Raw genomic sequence first — 23,535 nt, 5'->3', positions numbered from 1 at the left:
GAGCCAAATGCACTGCGTAACTTCAAAAAAAGAGCGCGATCTGTGCGATTCACAGATCGACTTACGTCAGACACGGCGAGGAGCGAAACAGGGATTTAACCACGCCCATTTGACCAGCACGATTGACAGGCGATAACGGCAACTTTAGTAAGGTATTTTGGCAGCGTAGGTGGGGAATCAGGGGACAAAAAATACACTATTGTAAAGCACAGCTCAGGCCCTATTTAACGGTATTTTTATCTCATATTGAAAAAACGGGGGTGACAGGTTCCCTTTAAAGTGTGGAACACCTGGATGTGTAAAGTCCATGGCAATCATGAATGAGTTAACAGATTGGAAGCACCCCCCATCATCTAATATTCAGTTTATTATGAGTCTGCACAAAGCAGGAACCTTCATACATAAAAGGCAAAATAACAGCTCACATACACGTCAACAATCCAATCTACTGAAATGTCAGCAGCAGCATCTTCCATATCTGTGAAAAGTCAATGGGGGACATTTCCAAAGCAAAAAGGACCAATGGGGCTCAGATTACACAAATATCCCCCAGAAATCTACAGGTTCCTATGAAACCTTCAGATTTCATACAGCAGCATTCATTAGAGAAAAGCACAGACCTAAAGGCCACAAGCTGGAAGCAAAGCACGACAGATAAAGGGGCTGTGATGGCGAGGCTCGGGTGACGATTGCGGGAGGAGGACCTGGATGTTGTTTGACTCCACACAATACAATCCCAGATAAGAAAGCTGTGACATGGTGCGATGGGCAACGCTTCCAATCTGCCACCGCAAATAGTGTTTGTAAATGCACAATATTGCCTTAAAGTCCAATAGCCGAGAATATCAAATACAAGATCTTCCTAAAAGCGGAACATTTCCACGCGCTTAACACCATAGATACATCTAAAGTCATCGGAGGGTTTGTCCGGATCCTTTGTGGGGTTATAAGTCACTAAACCCTCTGATGGATACACTCGGCAAGCATGGGTCCCCTCTAGATACAACACTGACCTGCCGCTCTCCTAAAAGTCCGGTTTACTAAATATTGTAGTTCCCAGCAATCCAAATCTCATGTTCTTAGCTTTCTATGTTTGCATCTCCTCTATTATTCCTCCTAGAAATTTATTTAAAAAAAATGGACAAATGGGTGTTACTAGTCCACTTTTCACATGGGTTAATAACATAGGAAACACACCGTAGAATTCACATAAAAGATGCTGTCACATTTGTATTTGATGTTCGAAGGCCTGACAGGTGACCCGTATATGTGATCTCGGCATATAATGGCAGCGCAGGTCTATAATCTAGTACCCTATATGGTCAGTAGGGGGCAGATAACAAGAAATTACCCTACACAAATTAATTAAATTCTCACTTGTGACTGACGGGTAATGAAAGTCTTCACCTTTCCCGAATGAAGTCGATAAAAAACACGGCCCCCAGCTTTGTGCTACGGTCCCACCACTTTGATAACAGTCACCGGGCCATGGACCCTACTCAGACATGTCAGAAGTTGCTTTAATTGAAAAGTGCAAGTGCACTAAGGGTCCTGCTCAGAGAAAACATTTAAGCCCTCCAAAACATTACATAGCTGCTTGACCAATGCTTCACCAAACCGTTTAGCCGATACACAGGAGCAGTCGTTGCACAGAGTGCTCCCATGTTCTCTGTGGGAAAGCCACGGACAGACACTGGACAGGGGATAACAGAGATGAGCCAGGGTTCGTACAGTGTCCGATGCTGAACTCTGAACGTGGACTTCTCCTCGAAGTCTGTTTTACACTTAGGGAGTCCGGAGAGACAAGAAGAGATGAGAAGAGAGATATTTTCCAGCCCCAAAGTTTGGGTCCCCATCGATTTCAATAGGGTTCAGGTTCAAATTCGGGTACAGTTCTGGTACCTGAGTTCGAACTTTGGGCTACAGTTCAGTTGGGTACCAGAACCCGAACTCCCACTGGTCCGCTCATCCCTAGTTCTAACTTGCTCATCATTGGGATCTGTTATCCCCATTAGAAGGGATGGGTGATCACTGGTTTTGACCTGAAGAACCCTAAGAAATCATTGTGTATTTTCTGAAAACCCCTTTCAGGATCTCACACATTGGAGTCATAATTTGGTCATCAGTCTCACAGTGGGGTCATAATTTGGCCATCAGTCTCACAGTGGGGTCATAATTTGGTCATCAGTCTCACAGTGGGGTCATAATTTGGTCATCAGTCTCACAGTGGGGTCATAATTTGGTCATCAGTCTCACAGTGGGGTCATAATTTGGTCATCAGTCTCACAGTGGGGTCATAATTTGGTCATCAGTCTCACAGTGGGGTCACAGTCTATCAGGCACAGAAGCGAATATGATCACAGAGCGTATACACTTATTGCATATCACATTGTAACAGTAACACAAGGCAGAGCATGGCCAATCGACGTCCATGAGAATTAGACAAGATGACAGCAGACTATATGGGAGTTGGCACCAGATGTCCGTAGAGCCCCAGCACAACCACAGTAAATTGTCCACACTTTCCGCGCCTCATTATGACTTGTTTAGTTCAGTTAATGAAGAAGCTCTAACTATGGAGACTGTGGGAAGCGCTGGATACTGAGCTTCAGATTTCTATACAATATTCATAAATATACAAGATCATTGTAATCCTGGGCAGGAGCCCAACAATCCAGGGTGTAAGGCACAAGTCTCCTCATGACAGGTGATGGAAGTCTATAAACTCCAGATCTGGGTCCCATGGGCAGCATCCCCCTCCAGCCTGGCACAGTCACCAGATCTGGGTCTAATGGGCATGACCCTCCAGCCTGGCACAGTCACCAGATCTGGACCCCATGGGCAGCATGTCCCCTCAAGCTTGGCACAGTCACCAGATCTGGGTCTAATGGGCATGACCCTCCAGCCTGGCACAGTCACCAGATCTGGGTCTAATGGGCATGACCCTCCAGCCTGGCACAGTCACCAGATCTGGGTCCCATGGGCAGCATGCCCCCTCCAGCCTGGCACAGTCACCAGATCTGGACCCCATGGGCAGCATGCCCCCTCCAGCCTGGCACAGTCACAGTACTTGGCAGTTGATGGAGCTGACGGGTCAGAAGGTGTTGAGATGGGGCAGAGACTGCAGTTTGTCATGGAGGGTGACCCCCCGCCCTGTGGCCATCTCTACCCCCTGCAGCCACTCCGTGCACTTCCTCACCAGCCCCTCCTCGCCGGCCCGCAGCCAGCACTCGTCCTCATACTCCATGTCATCGTAGCGATGCTGCTCGTTCAGCAGTGAGATCTTCAGCAGCTGGCTGACATCTGGGGGCGATCTGTGCAGAGAGCTCCGGGGGCAGCGCCCACTGCTGGCGAAGAGCCTGCGGGCATTGGTGGCACTGCGCTGCTTCTCCAGGCTCCTCTTCTGGATCACCAGGATGGCTTCTGGGGTGAGGCGCAGGGAGAGGGGCACCTCGGGGGGCTTCGGGGGTGCTGCCTCCTGCTGCTGGCCCGTGTGCGCTTTCTGGGCTGGTCTCCTGCCCGGGGGGTCTCTGGGCAGCTCCCTCCTGGTCCTGGGAAGGACTGATGGCCGTGGATGGATGACGCTTTCACAGGAGCGAGTCATGGCCACGGGCACCTGCTCCAGGAAGCGCCGGGCTGGGTGCAGAGGGTCTCCGTGCTGCCCCGGAGTGGCTTTATGCCTCCTGAGGGTCGCCGATGGCCAGGAGTTGGACAGGTGGTCCAGGGTGCGCCTCCTGGAGTCACACGGCGGTGGCGGCTGGGCAGAAGCCTTCCTGTCCACAAGTTTAGCGAGCTGTCCCGGGTGAGGCGGGAGCTGAGCCCGGTGAGGAGGCAGCTGTGCCCGGTGAGGCGGGAGCTGATGCTGCGGGATGGGAGGCAGAGCCATGTCTGGAATGAGCAGCTCCCTGTGACAATGGCTAATAACCGGAGCCCGTCCCTCCTTCCCTCCCGGCCGCCCTCCGCTGATTCACCCGCTATCTGCACACAACTGGTCGGGCAGGTCCGTCCTCCGCCCACACGGCTCCATAGCGACGGCGCGGACATGAGGGAGCCCATGTGCCGGCAGAAGAGGTCCTGCAAAGTGATGGGAGTGCGGAGCTTCTGTGGCCTCAGGAAAAGTGTATGCGGGGGCACCGCCAGCTTGGGGCACAGAATGCCACACTGGGCGCATGCCACATACCCGTCTGCCACACTGGGCGCATGCCACATACCCGTCTGCCACACTGGGCGCATGCCACATACCCGTCTGCCACACTGGGCGCATGCCACATACCCGTCTGCCACACTGGGCGCATGCCACATACCCGTCTGCCACACTGGGCGCATGCCACATACCCGTCTGCCACACTGGGCGCATGCCACATACCCGTCTGTCACACTGGGCGCATGCCACATACCCGTCTGCCACACTGGGCGCATGCCACATACCCGTCTGTCACACTGGGCGCATGCCACATACCCGTCTGTCACACTGGGCGCATGCCACATACCCGTCTGCCACACTGGGCGCATGCCACATACCCGTCTGTCACACTGGGCGCATGCCACATACCCGTCTGTCACACTGGGCGCATGCCACATACCCGTCTGTCACACTGGGCGCATGCCACATACCCGTCTGTCACACTGGGCGCATGCCACATACCCGTCTGCCACACTGGGTGCATGCCAGATATGTGTCAGTCACACTGGGCGCATGCCACATATGTGTCAGTCACGCAGTGGGTAGGAGCTACATAAGCACCAGTCACACTGGGCACATACCTGCCTGGCACACGCCTAGTACCCGTCTGTCACCCACTAGGCACACACCATATACGTTCCAGTTCCGCACCTGTCACACACCGCATACATGCCAGTCGTGCACTAGGTACAAGCCATATATACACCAGTCACACTCAGCACAATCCACATATGTGCCAGTCACCAGTGGCGTAACTACAAAGTGAGGGCCCCCCTCCAAAATATTTCCCACCCAAATTCAGATTTTCCCTTTTCATTTCGTGTGCTGTTCCATGTATATTCCTCAGATTCCATGTATGTTGTTATATTTTACTCTGCTGCCACCCAATGGCCTTTTTCTGTATGGCAGCTTGTTTTTCATGTATTTCTTGTGGGCATGTCTTACATCCGGTTCAGGGGTCAAATCTTCTCTTCCTCTGGCAGCCATTTCCAGTTTACTTTCTGTTGTGAGAGGACGTGCTTTTGAACTGGGCTTAGGAAGGCATCAGTCTTTCGACCACTCTCTCATGCTGCTCACACTTGCAGACACATTTGGTGCTACATCTTACTGTACCCTGTCTACCCTGCATTTCTGGAGAAGTTCTGTATTACCAGTTATACGCTGTATGTCCAGATCTACAAAATAAACAAGTCTGGATTACACAATCCCTGGAGTGCATCATCTCTCTGGACGCTGAGCAGCATTGGTCCTGTCTGCCTCATATCGAGGAAATGCGAAGGTACGATTATCTCTCTCACAACTCTTATTAGTCTGCGACACCTTCATTCGCCTCATGTGGGGACAGAACAGTCGAAAGACTGCCTTGAAGCCCGGCCAGAATCACCCTTATATCACTATTCACGTGCCCGCTCTCTGCCCGCTCACATACTGCAGCCCTGCTCTGCTAAGAAATCTCCTGCAGCATCACCTCAGACTGCATTGTACATAAAGACTCTCTGTGTATTATACCGCACTGCTGCAGATCGTCGGACCGCAGAACCCCACAATTCTCCAACAACACCTTGGGAATCTTATCAGGGGGTCGCAACTAAGCTGCACCGCAATTTCCAGCCCCCAATTTAAAGGTTCAGTTTCTTAAAGGGACAGCGCACCTTAAATCAAAATGGCCGAAAAGGACCTTCCACAGTTCCCCAATGCTGAAACAGAGCAAATACAACCTGATACTGTCCATTATGAAGACCAGGAAGCAGAGCCCGCTTCCACAGCAGACCCAGATGCACGACCAGTACGTTCCATCAAGCCAACATTAAAGGTCCTCGAGAATTACTGTTCCACAAGGGATGAGTTCAATGACAACTTGGACGACCTATGGGAACGAGTCGCCTCCCTTATGTCAAGCGTCCAACGCCATAAAAATGATGCAGCGGGTTTACAGGACACTATAAGACAGCTAGACGTGGCCCACGGCAGATACAAGAGACTGTCCACAAAGTATGCTGCCTTCCTAAAAGAATCTAAAATCGACGAAGCCCTATCAGAGTTAAGCAAGGCAGATTCCACAGACAGAAAGGGACGCCGCCGTGCAAGACGCCAAAGATAAAGCGGAGCTTCGTATCACCCATCTGCAAGAAACTAGATCGCACAGGTCAGCCTCGTCTAAACACTCTGCTCGGTCGTACAAATCATCCTGCTCAAGAACTTCAGCCCTCAGCGACAGAATCCTAGAGGCCCGTTTAAATGCAGAGCGGTCCAAACTAAGACGTTCATACACCGAAAAGAAAGCAGAAGCAGAGGCTCGAGCAAAGATTCTTCAAACAGAAGCAGAAGCGAAGAGAGCAGAAGCAGAGGCTCGAGCAAAGATTCTTCAAACAGAAGCAGAAGCGAAGAGAGCAGAAGCAGAGGCTCAAGCAAGGATTCTTCAAACAGAAATGGAGGAAGAAATTGCATTAGCCGAAGTAAAAATACTCGAGCAAGCATTGAAGCAAAACCTCGACCCAATTTGCCTGCCACCACAGGAAGAAGACGACCCAGCTGTTCGTACCAGAGACTACGTGCAGAAACAGATACCTGCAGCGCACACCTTCTCCAGTGACGTTCAACCCAACATTGCGGAAACGTCCAAGTCAGCCCACCCTATGGTGCCAGTATCGCCCACAGCCCCTACAGAGACCCAAGACCAACGCCGTGATGTACCCCCTCAGGAGCAATCATCATCGCAAGACGACCACAAGGCACACTCCAGCCCGCCTCCACAGTTCAAGCAGCAGTCATCGGAATCTCTAGAGGTTAAACCACAGCTCAACCCTGCAGCGACATCATTCTACCCGGGAACAATTCACCCTTCCACGCCACACAGCTTATACGCCCGAGGGGCACCACAAGCTAATATGGTAACAAGGAGTGAAGGATCAGACATGTCCGAGTTTGCCAGGTTCATGGTGAGCAGGGAGCTAATCAGCACTAGCCTCTCAAAATTCGACGACCGTGCAGAGAACTACAGAGCCTGGAAAGCAACCTTCAAGGCCGCCATTGCTGATCTCAACCTATCCGCGGAGCAGGAGCTCGACCTCATGGTAAAATGGTTGGGTCCTGAATCCACAAACCGTATCAAGAGTCTTAGGACTGTCTATGTGGGGCAAGCTGAAGCAGGTCTCGCTGCGGCCTGGCAGAGACTTGAAAGAACCTACGGCAGCGCTGAAGCCATAGAAAAGTCCCTATTCAAGAGACTGCAGAACGTTCCAAGGATCAACCTTAAGGAAGCCCACAAGCTTCTGGATTTAAGTGACCTGCTTATGGAGCTGGAACTTGCTAAAAGAGACCCTCGTCTGTCTGGACTGTGCTACCTGGACACTGCCCACGGGGTGAACCCGATCATCTCAAAGCTGCCACACAGTCTGCAAGAGAAGTGGGCAGTGTGCGTCTCCAGGTATAAAAGGTCACATGACATCACCTTTCCTCCGTTCATTCAGTTCTGCAAGTTCATTGACGAACAAGCCCAAATGAGGAACGACCCTAGCCTCGACTTCCTGGAGTCTAACACTGCAGCTCCAGCAACACCTTCATCAAGGTATGAAAGCGTCGCACATAGACGCAAGGACTCAAGGAACAGTGTAAGCGTCAGAAAGACTAACCTGCCATCACCTGCAGTACCTGCCGACAAGCAGTACACTATTCCGTCGAGGGATAAGTCTTTCAATCGTGAGTGTCCCATTCACAAAAAACCACACTCACTGAACAAATGTAGAGGCTTCAGGTCCAAAACCATGCAGGAGCGCAAGAAAATCCTCAACGAACTTGGGGTATGTTTCAAGTGCTGCGCTTCATCAGAACACATGGCCAAGGACTGTAAATCTGCCATTAAGTGTGAAGAGTGTCATAGCGACAGACACCCATCAGCCTTGCACCCAGGCTCAGCCACCAGCGATCCAGCAGTCGCAGTTACCTCTGGTCCCGCTACAAACCATGGCGGGGAGCCACAGAATCACGCCAAGTCCACCACAGCTGTGTCCTGCTCATGCTCAGAGGTATGTGGGGAGAATCAAAGTGCTAAATGCTGTGCCAGGATATGCCTAATCAGAGTCTATCCAGAAGGGCAACCAGAGAAGGCTGTAAAAATGTATGCCATCATTGACGATCAGAGCAATCGATCCCTAGCTGGACCTAAGTTCTTTGAAGCCTTTAGAATCAAGGGACCAGCAACGCCCTACACTCTGAATACTTGCTCGGGGCGCATAGAGACTAGCGGCAGAAGAGCACAAGGTTTCATCGCTTCTCCTGTCAATGAAGACGTAGAAATACCCCTACCTACGCTAATTGAATGCGATCAAATACCAGACCAAAGGGATGAGATCCCTACCCCGGAAGCTGCTTTCCACCAACCACACTTAAGGCACCTAGCCAGCGTTATCCCACCTTTGGACACAGATGCTGAAATCCTACTTCTGCTCGGCAGAGACAATTTGAGGATACATAAGGTCCGCCAACAGTGTAATGGTCCTGACTACGCCCAGAGACTTGACTTGGGGTGGGTAGTCATAGGAAATGTATGCTTGGACCAAACAGGAGTCCATTCCTTTAAGACGTACGTACGCCGAGACGGGCGCACTACCTTCTGCAAACCATGTCCTCATCACTATGAGGTGAAGGAAAAGCTTCCAGATTCCGTAGAGCTGCCTGATGTTATCCCTTCTCCCTACGCAGATGACTTGGGAAAATTGGTGTTTCATACCACTAAGGATGACAACAAAGTAGCCCCGTCTATGGAAGACAAGGAATTTGTCAGGATAATGGACAATGAGTTCCTTAAGGACGAAACCAATCACTGGGTTTTCCCCTTACCCTTCCGAGCTACCAGGGTAAGGCTCCTGAACAATCGTGAACAAGCCTTGTCCAGATTTAACTCTCTCCAGCGCACGCTAAGCAATAAACCGGAGATGAAAGAACACATTGTCACCTTTATGGGCAAAATATTCCATAACAACCATGCGGAGCCAGCGTCTCCCTTAAAGGAAAATGAGGAGTGCTGGTACCTACCCTCATTTGGAGTATATCACCCGAAGAAACCTAAACAAATTAGAGTTGTCTTTGATTCAAGCGCCAAACATCAAGGCGTATCTCTCAATGATGTCCTCCTCACAGGTCCTAATCTGACAAACAACTTAGTAGGAGTGTTGATGAGGTTCAGGAAAGAGCCCATTGCCATCACCGCCGACATTGAACATATGTTCCACTGTTTCATAGTCCGAGAGGACCACAGGAATTTCCTCAGGTTCCTGTGGTACAAGGACAATGACCCCAGCAAAGAGATGGTGGAGTATCGCATGCGGGTGCACGTATTCGGGAACAGCCCTTCACCCGCTGTGGCAACATATGGCCTGCGGAGAACCGCACAAGAAGGAGAGTCCGAGTATGGAACAGACGCCAGAGACTTTGTAGAGAAAGACTTCTACGTAGATGATGGACTAAAATCTCTACCTACAAAAGAAGCTGCAATCGACCTACTCAAAAGGACCCAACATATGCTGTACCGAGCTAAGCTTAGACTGCACAAAATTGCTTCAAACAGCCCGGCTGTCATGAGAGCCTTTGAGTCAAGCGACTTTATTCAAGGACATAGACCTGGGACCAGACCGTCCGCCTGTGCAGAGAAGCTTAGGCCTGAGGTGGAACCTGTCAGCCGACACCTTCGGATTCCAAATCAACTGTGCAGACAAACCATTCACTAAACGTGGTGTCCTGTCAGTGGTAAATAGCCTGTATGACCCACTGGGATTCGTAGCACCAATTACCATACAAGGTAAATCCCTTCTGAGACAGCTGTCCGAAACTGTCAAGGACTGGGATACCCCTCTACCTCCTGATAAGGAACCAAAATGGGAAACCTGGAAGCAGTCTTTGTGTGCCTTGGATAAAATCCATATAACGAGATGCTACGCTGGAATCTCACTTGCTGCTAGCACTAGGACGGAACTCCATGTGTTCTCGGATGCATCCACGGAGGCCATTGCAGCTGTTGTCTACCTGAAGGTAACGGGATCTGACAATCAAGATCATGTTGGGTTCGTTTTCGGCAAAGCTAAGTTGGCTCCCAAGCCTGACCACACTATTCCCAGGCTGGAACTCTGTGGGGCTGTGCTTGCAGTAGAACTCGCAGACTTTATTCAGCATGAGCTGGACACTCACATAGATGACGTACAATACTACAGTGACAGTAAAGTTGTCTTAGGTTACATCTACAACCAAACAAGGCGCTTCTACGTGTACGTCAGTAACCGCATTGAGAGAATAAGAAGGTCTTCCAAACCTTAACAGTGGCACTATATCCCATCTGAACTTAATCCAGCCGACCATGCCACTAGACCTATGTCTATAAATTCCTTTGCTAACTCTTCTTGGCTTTCAGGTCCAAAGTTTCTGCTGGAACAGAAGGGAAGTGAATGTGTTCAGGAAGTCTTCAGCATCCAGGATCCGGACGATGATCCAGAAGTCCGCTCCGAGGTCAGTGCTCTGGCCACGAACGCTAAACCAACCTCCTCCCTCGGTTGCCAGTGCTTCAAACGCTTCTCCAATTGGATGAAACTCATTAAGACTATTGCAAGGTTAGTCCACATTGCGAGATCTTATCACAATTCACATGGAGACAAAGACTGTCATGGTTGGCACGTCTGTCAAAAACCACTCTCTGCTGAGGACATTGCTCACTGTGAGTCTCTTATAATACTTTATGTAGCAGAGTGTATTCAGTACCGAATGGGAATGCTTATACCACAAACAGCAGATCCCTCCGAAAAGCCCCATTGCCCATTTGAATCCACTAATGGACAGCTTTGGTTTGCTGAGAGTCGGAGGTCGATTAAGTCGAGCCAAGCTAGAGTTTTCAGAGCAACATCCTTGCATCATTCCCAGTAGACATCACATCACCGATCTACTGATTCGGCACTTTCATGAAAAAACTGAACACCAAGGCAGGCAGATCACAGAGGGCAAGATACGGTCTGCGGGACTTTGGATCATAGGCATGAAAAGACGTGTAGCGGGATCAATACATCGCTGTGTGCAATGTCGCAAAACTAGAGGAAAACAGGTACATCAACAAATGGCTGACCTACCCTTCGACAGACTGAGCACCGAACCGCCTTTTACCTACGTTGGCCTAGACGTCTTTGGGCCATGGATGGTATCTGCACGCAGGACTCGTGGAGGTCATGCCAACAGCAAACGTTGGGCCGTACTATTCACTTGCATGAGTGTCCGTGCCGTTCACATAGAAGTGATAGAATCTATGGACACATCCAGCCTGATTAACGCCCTTCGGCAGTTTCTAGCGATCAGAGGACCAGTGAAACAGTTAAGGTCCGACCGCGGAAGCAACTTCATCGGTGCATGTCGAGAGCTGGGTATTGACATCAAGCCAATTCAGGATCAACTGGCAGAAAGAGGTTGCACCTGGATCTTCAATCCTCCGCATAGTTCTCACATGGGAGGTTCCTGGGAAAGGATGATCGGGATCTCACGCAACATCTTGAACTCTATGCTTATGGACATAAACTCTTCAAGACTTACGCATGAGACCTTGGTTACTCTTCTGGCTGAAGTTTCTGCCATAATCAACTCAAGACCCCTTGTCCCAGGGTCAATGGATCCTGAAACGCCAACTATTCTTACGCCGGCTACTCTTCTTACCCAAAAGATCGGGAACCCGCTAACAGTCAGTGGAGAGTTTACTCACGCAAACTCCTACCAGAAGCAGTGGAAACGCATACAGTACCTTGCCAATTACTTCTGGAACCGATGGAGAAAGGAGTATCTTGTGGTTCTGCAAGGAAGAAGAAAATGGCGACAGAGTAAACCGAACTTGAAGGAAGGAGATATTGTGTTAATGAAGGAACAACAAGCTCAAAGGATTGACTGGCCTATGGGAATCATTAAAAAGACTTTCCCTAGTGAAGACGGTAAGGTCCGGAAGGTGGAGCTGAAAGTCCTTAGGAAAGGTGAACCTAAGACATTTCAGAGGCCAATCCACGATCTCGTACTGGTACTACCAATCGAGGACATTCCGGTAGGATAAGCTATGAACAGAACACTGCACTAGTACTTTACCCATTGGATTACAGTGGGTCAGAGATAGTTTGGCCTAGTGCGGCTTCTCTGATCCGAAGATGGGTTTTCCATTGGATTATCTCAGGAGCTGACTTAATGTCTTGTTTAAAGTTATTATTGCATTACATGCATGTTTGGTTTCACTTTCTAGGTTGTTGGACTTTTTAAGGACATTGATATAGTGAAATCCCTTTCGGAATTTCAGACGGGGAGTGTGCTGTTCCATGTATATTCCTCAGTTTCCATGTATGTTGTTATATTTTACTCTGCTGCCACCCAATGGCCTTTTTCTGTATGGCAGCTTATTTTTCATGTATTTCTTGTGGGCATGTCTTACATCCGGTTCAGGGGTCAAATCTTCTCTTCCTCTGGCAGCCATTTCCAGTTTACTTTCTGTTGTGAGAGGACGTGCTTTTGAACTGGGCTTAGGAAGGCATCAGTCTTTCGACCACTCTCTCATGCTGCTCACACTTGCAGACACACTTGGTGCTACATCTTATTGTACCCTGTCTACCCTGCATTTCTGGAGAAGTTCTGTATTACCAGTTATACGCTGTATGTCCAGATCAACAAAATAAACAAGTCTGGATTACACAATCCCTGGAGTGCATCATCTCTCTGGACGCTGAGCAGCATTGGTCCTGTCTGCCTCATATCGAGGAAATGCGAAGGTACGATTATCTCTCTCACAACTCTTATTAGTCTGCGACACCTTCATTCGCCTCATGTGGGGACAGAACATTTCGCACACTATAGTTTTGTTGCAATGTGTAGTCTGACCTATTACTGCCCTGTAATCGCTGAGAAAAATGATTTTATAACTAACATGTCCCTATACTAATTAGGGCGATGTCTTCGGAAGTGCAGACTCTGGGCGTTCATGTCCTCCCTGGCTCTAATTCCAAGCGCACTCCCGGCATTTGAAATCTGCGTGCTGTTTCTTCCTGGTATGACGCTGCAGTGCGTCATTTCCAGACCTGTGCAGTGTGGGGGTGTATTGGGTGTACTGGTTGGCTCCGGAGCATGCGCACTGCACATTCTGACGCTGGCGAGTACACCCAATACTCCCCCACAGTGCACATGCTGGGCTCTGCCCACAGCCGTGTGCCATTCTTCCCGACTCGGAAATTTACAGCCCGTACACACACGGCTCTGCTCCTTACACCTTGCACACATGCGGCTCTGCTCCTTACACCTTGCACACACGCGGCTCTGCACCTTACACCTTGCACACACGCGGCTCTGCTCCTTACACCTTGCACACACGCAGCTCTGCACCTTACACCTTGCACACACGCGGCTCTGCCCCTTACACCTTGCACACACGCGGCTCTGCACCTTACACCTTGCACACACACGGCTCTGCTCCTTACACCTTGTACACACGCAGCTCTGTTCCTTACACCTTGCACACATGCGGCTCTGCTCCTTACACCTTGCACACACGCGGCTCTGCACCTTACACCTTGCACACACGCGGCTCTGCGCCTTACACCTTGCACACACGCGGCTCTGCGCCTTACACCTTGCACACACGCGGCTCTGCTCCTTACACCTTGCACACACGCGGCTCTGCTCCTTATACCTTGCACACACGCGGCTCTGCTCCTTACACCTTGCACACACGCGGCTCCGCTCCTTACACCTTGCACACACGCGGCTCTGCTCCTTACACCTTGCACACGCTGCTCTGCTTCTTACACCTTGCACACACGCGGCTCCACTCCTTACACCCGCGGATCTGCTCCGTACACCTCACACACACAGCTCCGCTTTGTATACTCCATACACACACTTCTCCACTCCGTCCACATGCGGCTCCGCTCCATACACCTCATAAACACGCTGCATCACTCCATACACCCCATACATACATGACTCCGTTCACCTCTTTCACCCTCGGCTCAGCTTTGTACACCTTGTACACACACGGCTCTGTTACATCCACACTGTAAACCCCTCCTGACCCCACACATAAACATCCCCTCATTCAGCACCATGACAATCAAGCACAGCAGAGTCCTGCATACACTGAGGCCACTGATCATGTGACCCCTGACTCCTCCCCTCCTGTGACCTCATCACAGGTCCTGTGCGCACAGAACAGGTAGGTGTGTGTGTGTGTATACACGCGCATGTTTCAGGTGTAAGCAGCACATCAGCACTTTTCAGCCGCTTCACTCACCAGCTGCTGCCTTCCATCTCTGTCAAGCTTCAGTGACATGCCCAGCCCTTCTGCTAGGTCACATGTCCTTCACGGACACGCCCACTCGCCGCACACTGCTGGAAGTTGGGAAGCTGCCCATTGTGGGTGTGGCCAGCAGGGTGCGTGACTTGTCTGCTTGTTTGCTGGACTGGGCGGGCCCCTAAACGCTGCGGGCCCAGTCGCAGCTGCGACCCCTGCGACCGCAGTTGTTACGCCCCTGCCAGTCACACACTAGGCCCACACCACATGCGCCATTTATACTGGGGACAAGGCACTTGCGCACCAGTCATGCACTAGGTACAAGCTACTTACAGGCCAGTCACAGTCAGCACACGCCACATACGCGTCTTTCACACTGGGCACATGCCAAATATGCGCCAGTAACGCACTAGGCACATGCACACCAGTCACACATACACGCCAGTCTTGCGCTAGACGAAACATACACACCAGTCATGTACTAAGCACATGCCACCTCATCAGTCACACTAGGCACTTCATATACACACCAGTCATAACCAGACGTACCACATAAACAGCAGACACACACTATATGTACTTGATGTCACATACATGCCAGTCACACATTAGGCACATGCCACATACAGGTGCTTCTCACTAAATTAGATCATCAAAAAGTTAATTTATTTCAGTTCTTCAATACTGAAAGTGAAACCCTTAGGCTACTTTCACACATCATGTTTTTGGTTTCAGGCACAATCCGGCAAAGAAAAAACGGAGAGAGAGATATGAAGTGCTTTAAAATTTCCTGATAGACGGCTGCGCTGACTTTGGTCTTGATAAAACACAGTGGACCTACACCTGCAGATAACAAAAAAAACTGACTGGCACATCCAAGCTAGTGTGAATAGTTGCAAACTTAGGAGCAGCTACCTCCATATACAATATACAAAAAAATACAAAAAAAAGTTGCACTGTATCGTGCTAAAGCATGTCAATGTGAAATACAGCTCTGGCAAAAATTAAGAGACCACTGCAAAATGTTCAGTTTGTCTGATTTTCTCTTTATAGGTATATTTTTTAATAAAATGTAAATTGTTCTTTTAGTCTATAAACTTCTGACAACATGTCTCTGAATTTCCAAGCAATAAATTTTGTATTTTTTTTCTTACAAAGAAAAATGGTCAAAATAGAAAAAAAAATCCCAGTGCTTTCAGACCTCAAATAATGCAAAGAAAACAAGATAATAATCATTTAGAAACAACAATACTAATGTTTTAACTCAGGAAGAGTTCAGAAATCAATATTTTGTGGAATAACCATGATTTTTAATCACAGCTTTCATGCGCATTGGCATGCTTTCCACCAGTCTTTCACACTGCTTCTGGCGCAAAAATGTAAGCAGTTCTTCTTTGCTTGATGGCTTGTGACTATTCTTCATCCTCTTGATTACATTTGAGGTTTTCAATTCAGTTCAGGTCTGGAGATTGGGCTGCCATGACAGGGTTTTGATGTGATGGTCTCTTAATTTTTGCCAGAGATGTACAGACCAAAAGTTTGGACACACCTTCTCATTTAATGATTTTTCTGTATTTTCATTACTATGGAAATTGTACATTCACACTGAAGGCATTAAAACTATGAATTAACACATGTGGAATTATATACTTAAAAAAAGTGTTTAACAACTGAAATTATGTCTTATATTCTAGGTTCTTCAAAGTAGCCACGTTTTGCTTTGATGACTGCTTTGCATACTCTTGGCATTCTCTTGATGAGCTTCAAGAGGTAGTCATCGGGAATGGTCTTCCAACAATCTTGAAGGAGTTCCCAGAGATGCTTAGCACTTGTTGGCCCTTTTGCCTTCACTCTGCTGTCCAGTTCCCCCCAAACCATCTCGATTGGGTTCAGGTGTGGTGACTGTGGAGGCCAGGTCATTTGGCGTAGCACCCCATCACTCTCCTTCTTGGTCAAATAGCCCTTACACAGCCTGGAGGTGTGTTTGGGGTCATTGTCCTGTTGAAAAATAAATTATGGTCCAGCTAAACACAAACCGGATGGAATAGCATGCCGCTGCAAGATGCTGTGGGAGCCATGCTGGTTCAGTATCCCTTCAATATTGAATAAATCCCCAACAGTGTCATCAGCAAAGCACCACACCATCACACCTCCTCCTCCATGCTTCACGGTGGGAACCAGGCATGTAGAATCCATTCGTTCACCTTTTCTGCGTCGCTGAAAGACACAGTGGTTGGAACCAAAGATCTCAAATTTGGACTCATCAGACCAAAGCACAGATTTCCACTGGTCTAATGTCCATTCCTTGTGTTCTTTATCCCAACCAAGTCTCTTCTGCTTGTTGCCTGTCCTTAGCAGTGGTTTCCTAGAAGCTATTTTACCATGAAGGCCTGCTGCACAAAGTCTCCTCTTAACAGTTGTTGTAGAGATGTGTCTGCTGCTAGAACTCTGTGTGGCATTGACCTGGTCTCTAATCTGAGCTGCTGTTAACCTGTGATTTCTGAGGCTGGTGACTCGGATAAACTTATCCTCAGAAGCAGAGGTGACTCTTGGTCTTCTTTTCCTGGGCCGGTCCTCATGTGAGCCAGTTTCTTTGTAGCGCTTGATGGTTTTTGCCACTGCACTTGGGGACACTTTCAAAGTTTTCCCAATTTTTCAGACTGACTGACCTTCATTTCTTAAAGTAATAATGGCCACTCGTTTTTCTTTACTTAGCTGCTTTTTTCTTGCCATAATACAAATTCTAACAGTCTATTCAGTAGGACTATCAGCTGTGTATCCACCAGACTTCTGCACAACACAACTGATGGTCCCAACCCCATTTAAAAGGCAAGAAATCCCACTTGTTAAACCTGACAGGGCACACCTGTGAAGTGAAAACCATTCCCGGTGACTACCTCTTGAAGCTAATCAGGAGAATGCCAAGAGTGTGCAAAGCAGTCATCAAAGCAAAAGGTGGCTACTTTGAAGAACCTAGAATATAAGACATAAATTTACACTTTTTTTGTTAAGTATATAATTCCACATGTGTTAATTCATAGTTTTGATGCCTTCAGTGTGAATGTACAATTTTCATAGTCATGAAAATACAGAAAAATCTTTAAATGAGAAGGTGTTCATACTTTTGGTCTGTACTGTATATGAAATATGAATAGCTACACGAGTTCTGAATACTAGAAAAAATGAGATGCTTTGCACATAATTTGGCCAAGTCATGGTCTTGGTTTTTTTCTACTATTCAGAAGCCGTATAGCTATTTATATTTCCTACATTTCACATTGATATGCTTTAGCACAATACAGTGCAACATTTTTGTTTATTTTTCTACGCCATTAGATGATAAGGCTCCCCAAACCATCAGTGATTGTGTAAACTTCACACTAGACCTGAAGCAGCTTGGATTGTGTGCCTCTCCACTCTTCCTCAAGACTCTGGGACCTTGATTTCCAAATAAAATGCAAAATTTACTTTCATCTGAAAACAACACCTTGGACCACTGAACAGTCTAGTGCTTTTTCTCCTTGGCCCAGGTAACATGCTTCTAGCCCATGTCCTGGATATGTCTGTGTGTGGTGGCTCTTGAAGTAATGACTCCAGCAGCAGTCCACACCTTGTGAATTTCCCCAAATTTTTGAATGGCCTTTTCTTAACAATCCTTTCAAGGCGCTGGTTATTTTACACAAATACTTTTGGCGTTTTGCTCAGCGGTACTGCCCAGTCTCTGACTGCCTATGACTTAAGGTACCGTCACATTAAGCAACGCTGCAGTGATATAGACAACGATGCCGATCGCTGCACCGTCGCTGTTTGGTCGCTGGAGATCTGTCACACAGACAGCTCTCCAGCGACCAAAGATGCTGAAGTCCCCGGGTAACCAGGGTAAATATCGGGTTACTAAGCGCAGGGCCGCGCTTAGTAACCCGATGTTTACCCTGGTTACCATTGTAAAAGTAAAAAAAAAAAAAACACTACATACTTACATTCCTGTCACGTCCCCCAGCGCCAGCTTCCCTGCACTGTGTAAGCGCCGGCCGGAAAGCAGAGCGGTGACGGCTGGTGCTGACACTGGGGGACGCAGGGAAGCTGACGCTGGGGAACGTGACAGGAATGTAAGTATGTAGTGTTTTTTTTTTTTCCTTTTACAATGGTAACCAGGGTAAACATCGGGTTACTAAGCGCGGCCCTGCGCTTAGTAACCCGATGTTTACCCTGGTTACCAGTGAAGACATCGCTGGATCGGCGTCACACACGCCGATTCAGCGATGTCAGCGGGTGATCCAGCGACGAAATAAAGTTCTGGACTTTCAGCAACGACCAGCGATGTCACAGCAGGATCCTGATCGCTGCTGCGTGTCAAACACAACGATATCGCTATCCAGGACGCTGCAACGTCACGGATCGCTATCGTTATCGCTCTAAAGTCGCTAAATGTGACAGTACCCTTATACATTTCTAGTGGGCTCCTGTGCAGCCAAATCTGCACATGCATATGTCCACATTTACTTTATGGCATCAAAGCAACCCTCTTGTTCCAAAACAAATTTGAGTATGCATTGGGTAGTCTGTGAAGCACTGTCCACAAGTGCGAAGCTCCTTGAAAACAGATTCCCCAATGAGTTGGCAAATTTCCCAGGTGCTGAAGAAGCCTTTTGCAATTGCACCCTGGAGGTTTCCTGTTGTGTTATGATACTCAGTCATCAGATGGAACCTTGATGTCCAAACAATCATTTCAGGGTTGGCAAACAGAAGAGTTGTCTGTAAAATGGCGAGTGATATGAAGTCTCACACAGCTGTTTGGTAAAAGTTGACAAGCAGACCATTTTGCGACAACACAGAGGTCCACCAAGTAACGTTACTTCATCCCTATCGTATTTAAAAGGTTGACCTTGGACTGGGAGGCCACTTGAAAAGGGTATTCTAGCACCTTTCACTTTTCCATCAGTTCATTAGCATAGGACTCAAGCATGATACCTGCTGGACATGCAACTGTACCTGTAGGCACTTGTAGCCAATGTCATCAGTGATGCGGACGGGAGAGGCACCAGAAAACTTGTTTAGGCTGGCCGTAGTCCAAAAAGGCCAGTGTAGACTATTTTCCTACAAAATTAGTGTGGTTTGCTGAAATGCCAAGCTCTTATATTGGATTGTTTTGGTCACTGTTGGGTGCAGTTGTTCAAAAGTCACACCTGCTGAAAGAGACGTGTGTGCCATCAATGGTCAGTGATTTGTCATTTTAACTAATGGAAATTATTGTGCAAAATGTAAACCTTCAGAGACCAACTATGAACCACATAGCAATTTTTGTTAAGATTAGTGATGAGCGAGTATACTCGGGATTTCCCGAGCACGCTTGGGTGTCCTCCGAGTATTTGTAAGCACTCGGGGATTTAGTTTTCATCGCCGCAGCTGAATGATTTACATCTGTTAGCCAGCATAAGTACATGGTGGGGTTGCCTGGTTGCTAGGGAATCCCCACATGTACTTATGCTGGCTAACAGATGTAAATCATTCTGCTGTGGCACTGAAAACTAAATCTCCGAGTACTTACAAATACTCAGAGGACACCCGAGCGTGCTCAGGAAATCTCGAGTACCGAGTAGAGTTGCTCATCACTAGTTAAGATGTTTCAGTAACAAGCATATTGTGACAAAAGCATAAATATTAGGCCGCGATCACACTTGCGTGTGTAATGTGAGAAACTCGCAGGAATCTCACATCAATACCCGGCACTGCTGTTGGCTCTCGGGACCGGAGCATGCAGCTGCATAGAAATACATGCAGCCGCACGCTCCGGTCCGAGTGCCCGGTATTGATGTGAGAGACTTGTGCAGGTTTCTCGCATTACACACGCAAGTGTGACCCCGGCCTTGGTCTTAATCTCACGTATATGGCCTCCCTAGGTGCAAGATCCTTTCCTTAGAATAAGCTATGTGTGATCTGTGGGGGACACACACTCACTGAGTCAGGGATATGCTTGCTGTAGCGCCGCTGCCCTGGTCGTGTCTGGTATTGCAACTTAGTGCTCAAATGAACAGGATTAAGCCCCTGACACGGCAGCATGGCTTCCCCGTTCTGATGAACACTGGGATTTTCACAGGAATGTGATTGCGTTCAGCAGGCAATGGAAAAAGTTAATTGTATATGGCTTTCATTTGGCAACAATATAATTGCCTGTATGATAGGACAAAAATGTCATGAAGTGGTCTAAAGGGGTCTCTCAATTGCCTCCATATGTCTGATCTGTTCCAACCTTCCTTTTGGGCAGGCTCTTTATACAGGTGTGGTACCAAGGATGTTGGGTTGCAGAATTTCCCTGTACGATCTGGTGTCCTTGGTTTCTTGCACAATAACAAGTTTGTACTGAGTAACCTATGTATCCAGTACATGAATCGTGTCATCTACAAGGAAGGGCTGAGTAATATCCTTCAGTAATTAACAGTTTGTAATTGCAAGGTAGCTTGTCTGGATGATACAAGGATTTCATTCTTTCATTTTCTCATCCTCAGGCTAGAAGGAGTTGTGTGAAATGGTCATATCATTTGTTCTACCACTTTGGTAGAGGAAGGATAATGCTATGTAGTAGTTGATTTTCAGGGGTTGGCCTAAGTCCCTTAGTTCCAGTGAAGGAAATTCTGTTGCTGCATATCCAGACATTTGGACAATGGTAGCTTCCAACTTTGTGGGAGCAGTTTTGAGGAAAGTCTTTCTATTCGAGTATGACTGTGATCCAGTGCACAAAGTAAGGTATATAAAAGCAGGTTTGGGCAAGAGTTTGGTGTGGAAAAACTTGACTGGCCTGTTCAGGGCTCTGACCTCAACCCCAATAAACACTTTTGGCAGGAACCAGAACAAAAATTGTGAGCCAGGCCCTCTTATCCAACAACATTATCTGATCACACAAACTACGGTAGAAAGTTTTCCCAGAAGAGTGGAAGCAGAGGACAAGGCAGCAGAATAATTCTTCATTAGCTGGAAGAAGCTCTTACTTTGGAATGCTTTACGGATTTCTTTTACTCTGATTGTATAAGGCACATTTGGCTCAATCTGTTGAGATGTGCTCCATCAACCTTAACCGGGCTCTCCAATAAAAAACAAGTTATCACCTATCCACAGGATAGGTGACAATTAATGATCATGGGGGAATGAGCACTGGGACCTGCACTGATTAGCAGAAAGGGGAACTTAAATTCCCTTTATCATGGTGCGGCCGTGGACATGCTGGACAACCGCTACATTAATTCCCTCTGGAGCTGCTGAGTATTGAATGCACCTTAGTCAAAGGCCCATAGAGAATAAATGTAGCAGCAGTCAGGCTAGCATATTGCCACTCCATTCTCCCAGGTCAAAAGTACCCCGTTATGCTGATAAATGGGGGTCCCAGCAGTTACACTTCATTGATAAATAAGTTATTACCGGTCATGTGGATAGATGATATCTATACCCTTTAAGCATTTAATGACCAAACTTTTTGTTTTTCATAATCATCACATTCCAGGAAACATAAATTATAATTTATTTTTTTTTGGCCAAGGTAGCTGTAGATGAGCCTTTTTTTTGTGAGAGGCACCACTTCAAAGTACATATAACAGAAGTATTAATCTTTGAGGAGAAATAATTAAAAAAACAAAAAAACACAAACCATATAAATGCTACCCCAGGAAGAAGCGATGGTGAAACGCACATCAGACACAAGGTAATATAATACACTGCTCAAAAAAAATAGAGGGAACACTTAAACAGAATATATCTCCAAGTAAATCAAATTTCTGTGAAATCAAACTGTCCTCTAAGGCTAGTTGTGTCCGCAGCGTTTCTTCCGCAATTATCTGCATGCGTTGTGTATTCCTATATTTAACATTAGAGACGCATGTGTCTGCGATCGGTTGCGTTTTGCCGCGTTTGACGACGCATGCGTCATTTCGTCGACTGCGGTTTGGCCCAGTAAACGCTATATGTAGTAATTTTAGAGGCGTCAATTTGCTGCCTAGAAAAGTATGCGGCAAAAAAACGCATTGCTGTCTATATGAACACATTCGGCCGCAAGCACATGCCTTTGCGTTTGTGAACGCATGCGTTGAACCACAGGAAAACATGTCTAGCCACTAATTAGCCACCCCCCACATACAAAGTGATAAAGGGAGGGAGTGAACATTTGCAGGTCACTACTCAGCAGACAGAGAACCAGACCAGACTTGGAGGAAACAAGACTGAACAATGTGAGTATATCCTAGCCAATGCCTTTATTTTCTATTTTCTGTCTCTTCATGTCCTAATTTCTGCCATTTTTTTCTTTCTGCATGCATCAGAATGTCATCTTCTGATGAGGAGCAACGTCGTGGGCCTTCACAAGCCGAACATGTCAGTGAAGTGAGTACTCAACGCCTCAGATTGGTAAGTATTCACTGTCACATCTACACATGTGACAATTTTTTTTTTTTTTTTTTTTTTAGAGCACTTCTTCCACTGCGGCAGAGGGTGAGCAGGAGCAGCGGGTTCACGGTCGGGTGGCAAGGCGGCAGCTTGTAAGTATACCTGGCTGACTGTTTACTGTATCCTCACTTTAGTATTCTTGAATCTTCCTTTCTTTACTTTCCTCTTTCTTTACATTTTTCTCCTGGACTCCTTTTTTATCTTGACTTTCATTATTCATGCCATTTTTCTGCCTCTTCTTTCATTTACTTATGTTAATGTATCCAACATTAAAGTCTTTATTTATTTTTCAGGTTCCAGAACGGGATGAGGACCTCATTGACAAGGATATCCTCATCTCCCTGGTCCATGAGCGAGTCCCGTTGTGGGACACCCAGGTTCCCCAGCACTTGGACAACGTGACGATCCGGTGGCCAAAGCGATGTGGGATGGCTGGGACAATGCCCCGACTCGGGTCCGAAATGCATTTTGTAAGTATTGCAATGCAGTGTGATGCAGCAGAGACCTTGGTCGGGATCACTAAACTGTGTGTGATGACAGAAACTCTCAGGAGTTTCTGTCATCACACACAGTTATGTGAGCACGGCCACAAGTCCATTGTCTAACCATTATTTTTTGTTTTTTCAACAGTGCTCAA

The 23,535-nt window shown here is 47.6% G+C and overlaps 2 protein-coding genes across 2 annotated transcripts; one reads left to right on the top strand and one right to left on the bottom strand.

Moving 5' to 3' along the window:
• Window positions 1-349: 349 nt before the first annotated feature.
• Window positions 350-3,920, bottom strand: PRR18 (proline rich 18). Its single transcript, XM_069769511.1, has one exon. It carries the CDS (start codon window positions 3,884-3,886, stop codon window positions 3,095-3,097), a length of 792 nt encoding a protein of 263 aa, XP_069625612.1. The 5' UTR covers window positions 3,887-3,920; the 3' UTR covers window positions 350-3,094.
• A 1,119-nt stretch (window positions 3,921-5,039) lies between these two features.
• LOC138681722 (uncharacterized) lies at window positions 5,040-12,829 on the top strand. Its single transcript, XM_069769510.1, has 2 exons — window positions 5,040-5,462; window positions 10,587-12,829. The coding sequence occupies exon 2, from the start codon at window positions 11,001-11,003 to the stop codon at window positions 12,249-12,251; it is 1,251 nt and encodes a 416-aa protein (XP_069625611.1). The 5' UTR covers window positions 5,040-5,462; window positions 10,587-11,000; the 3' UTR covers window positions 12,252-12,829.
• Window positions 12,830-23,535: the final 10,706 nt, after the last annotated feature.

This window comes from Ranitomeya imitator, chromosome 5 (assembly GCF_032444005.1).
Source record: "Ranitomeya imitator isolate aRanImi1 chromosome 5, aRanImi1.pri, whole genome shotgun sequence".
NCBI lineage: Eukaryota > Metazoa > Chordata > Amphibia > Anura > Dendrobatidae > Ranitomeya > Ranitomeya imitator.
The sequence above is the reverse complement of the archived record's forward strand: the minus strand, read 5'-3'. Positions and strand labels throughout refer to the sequence as shown.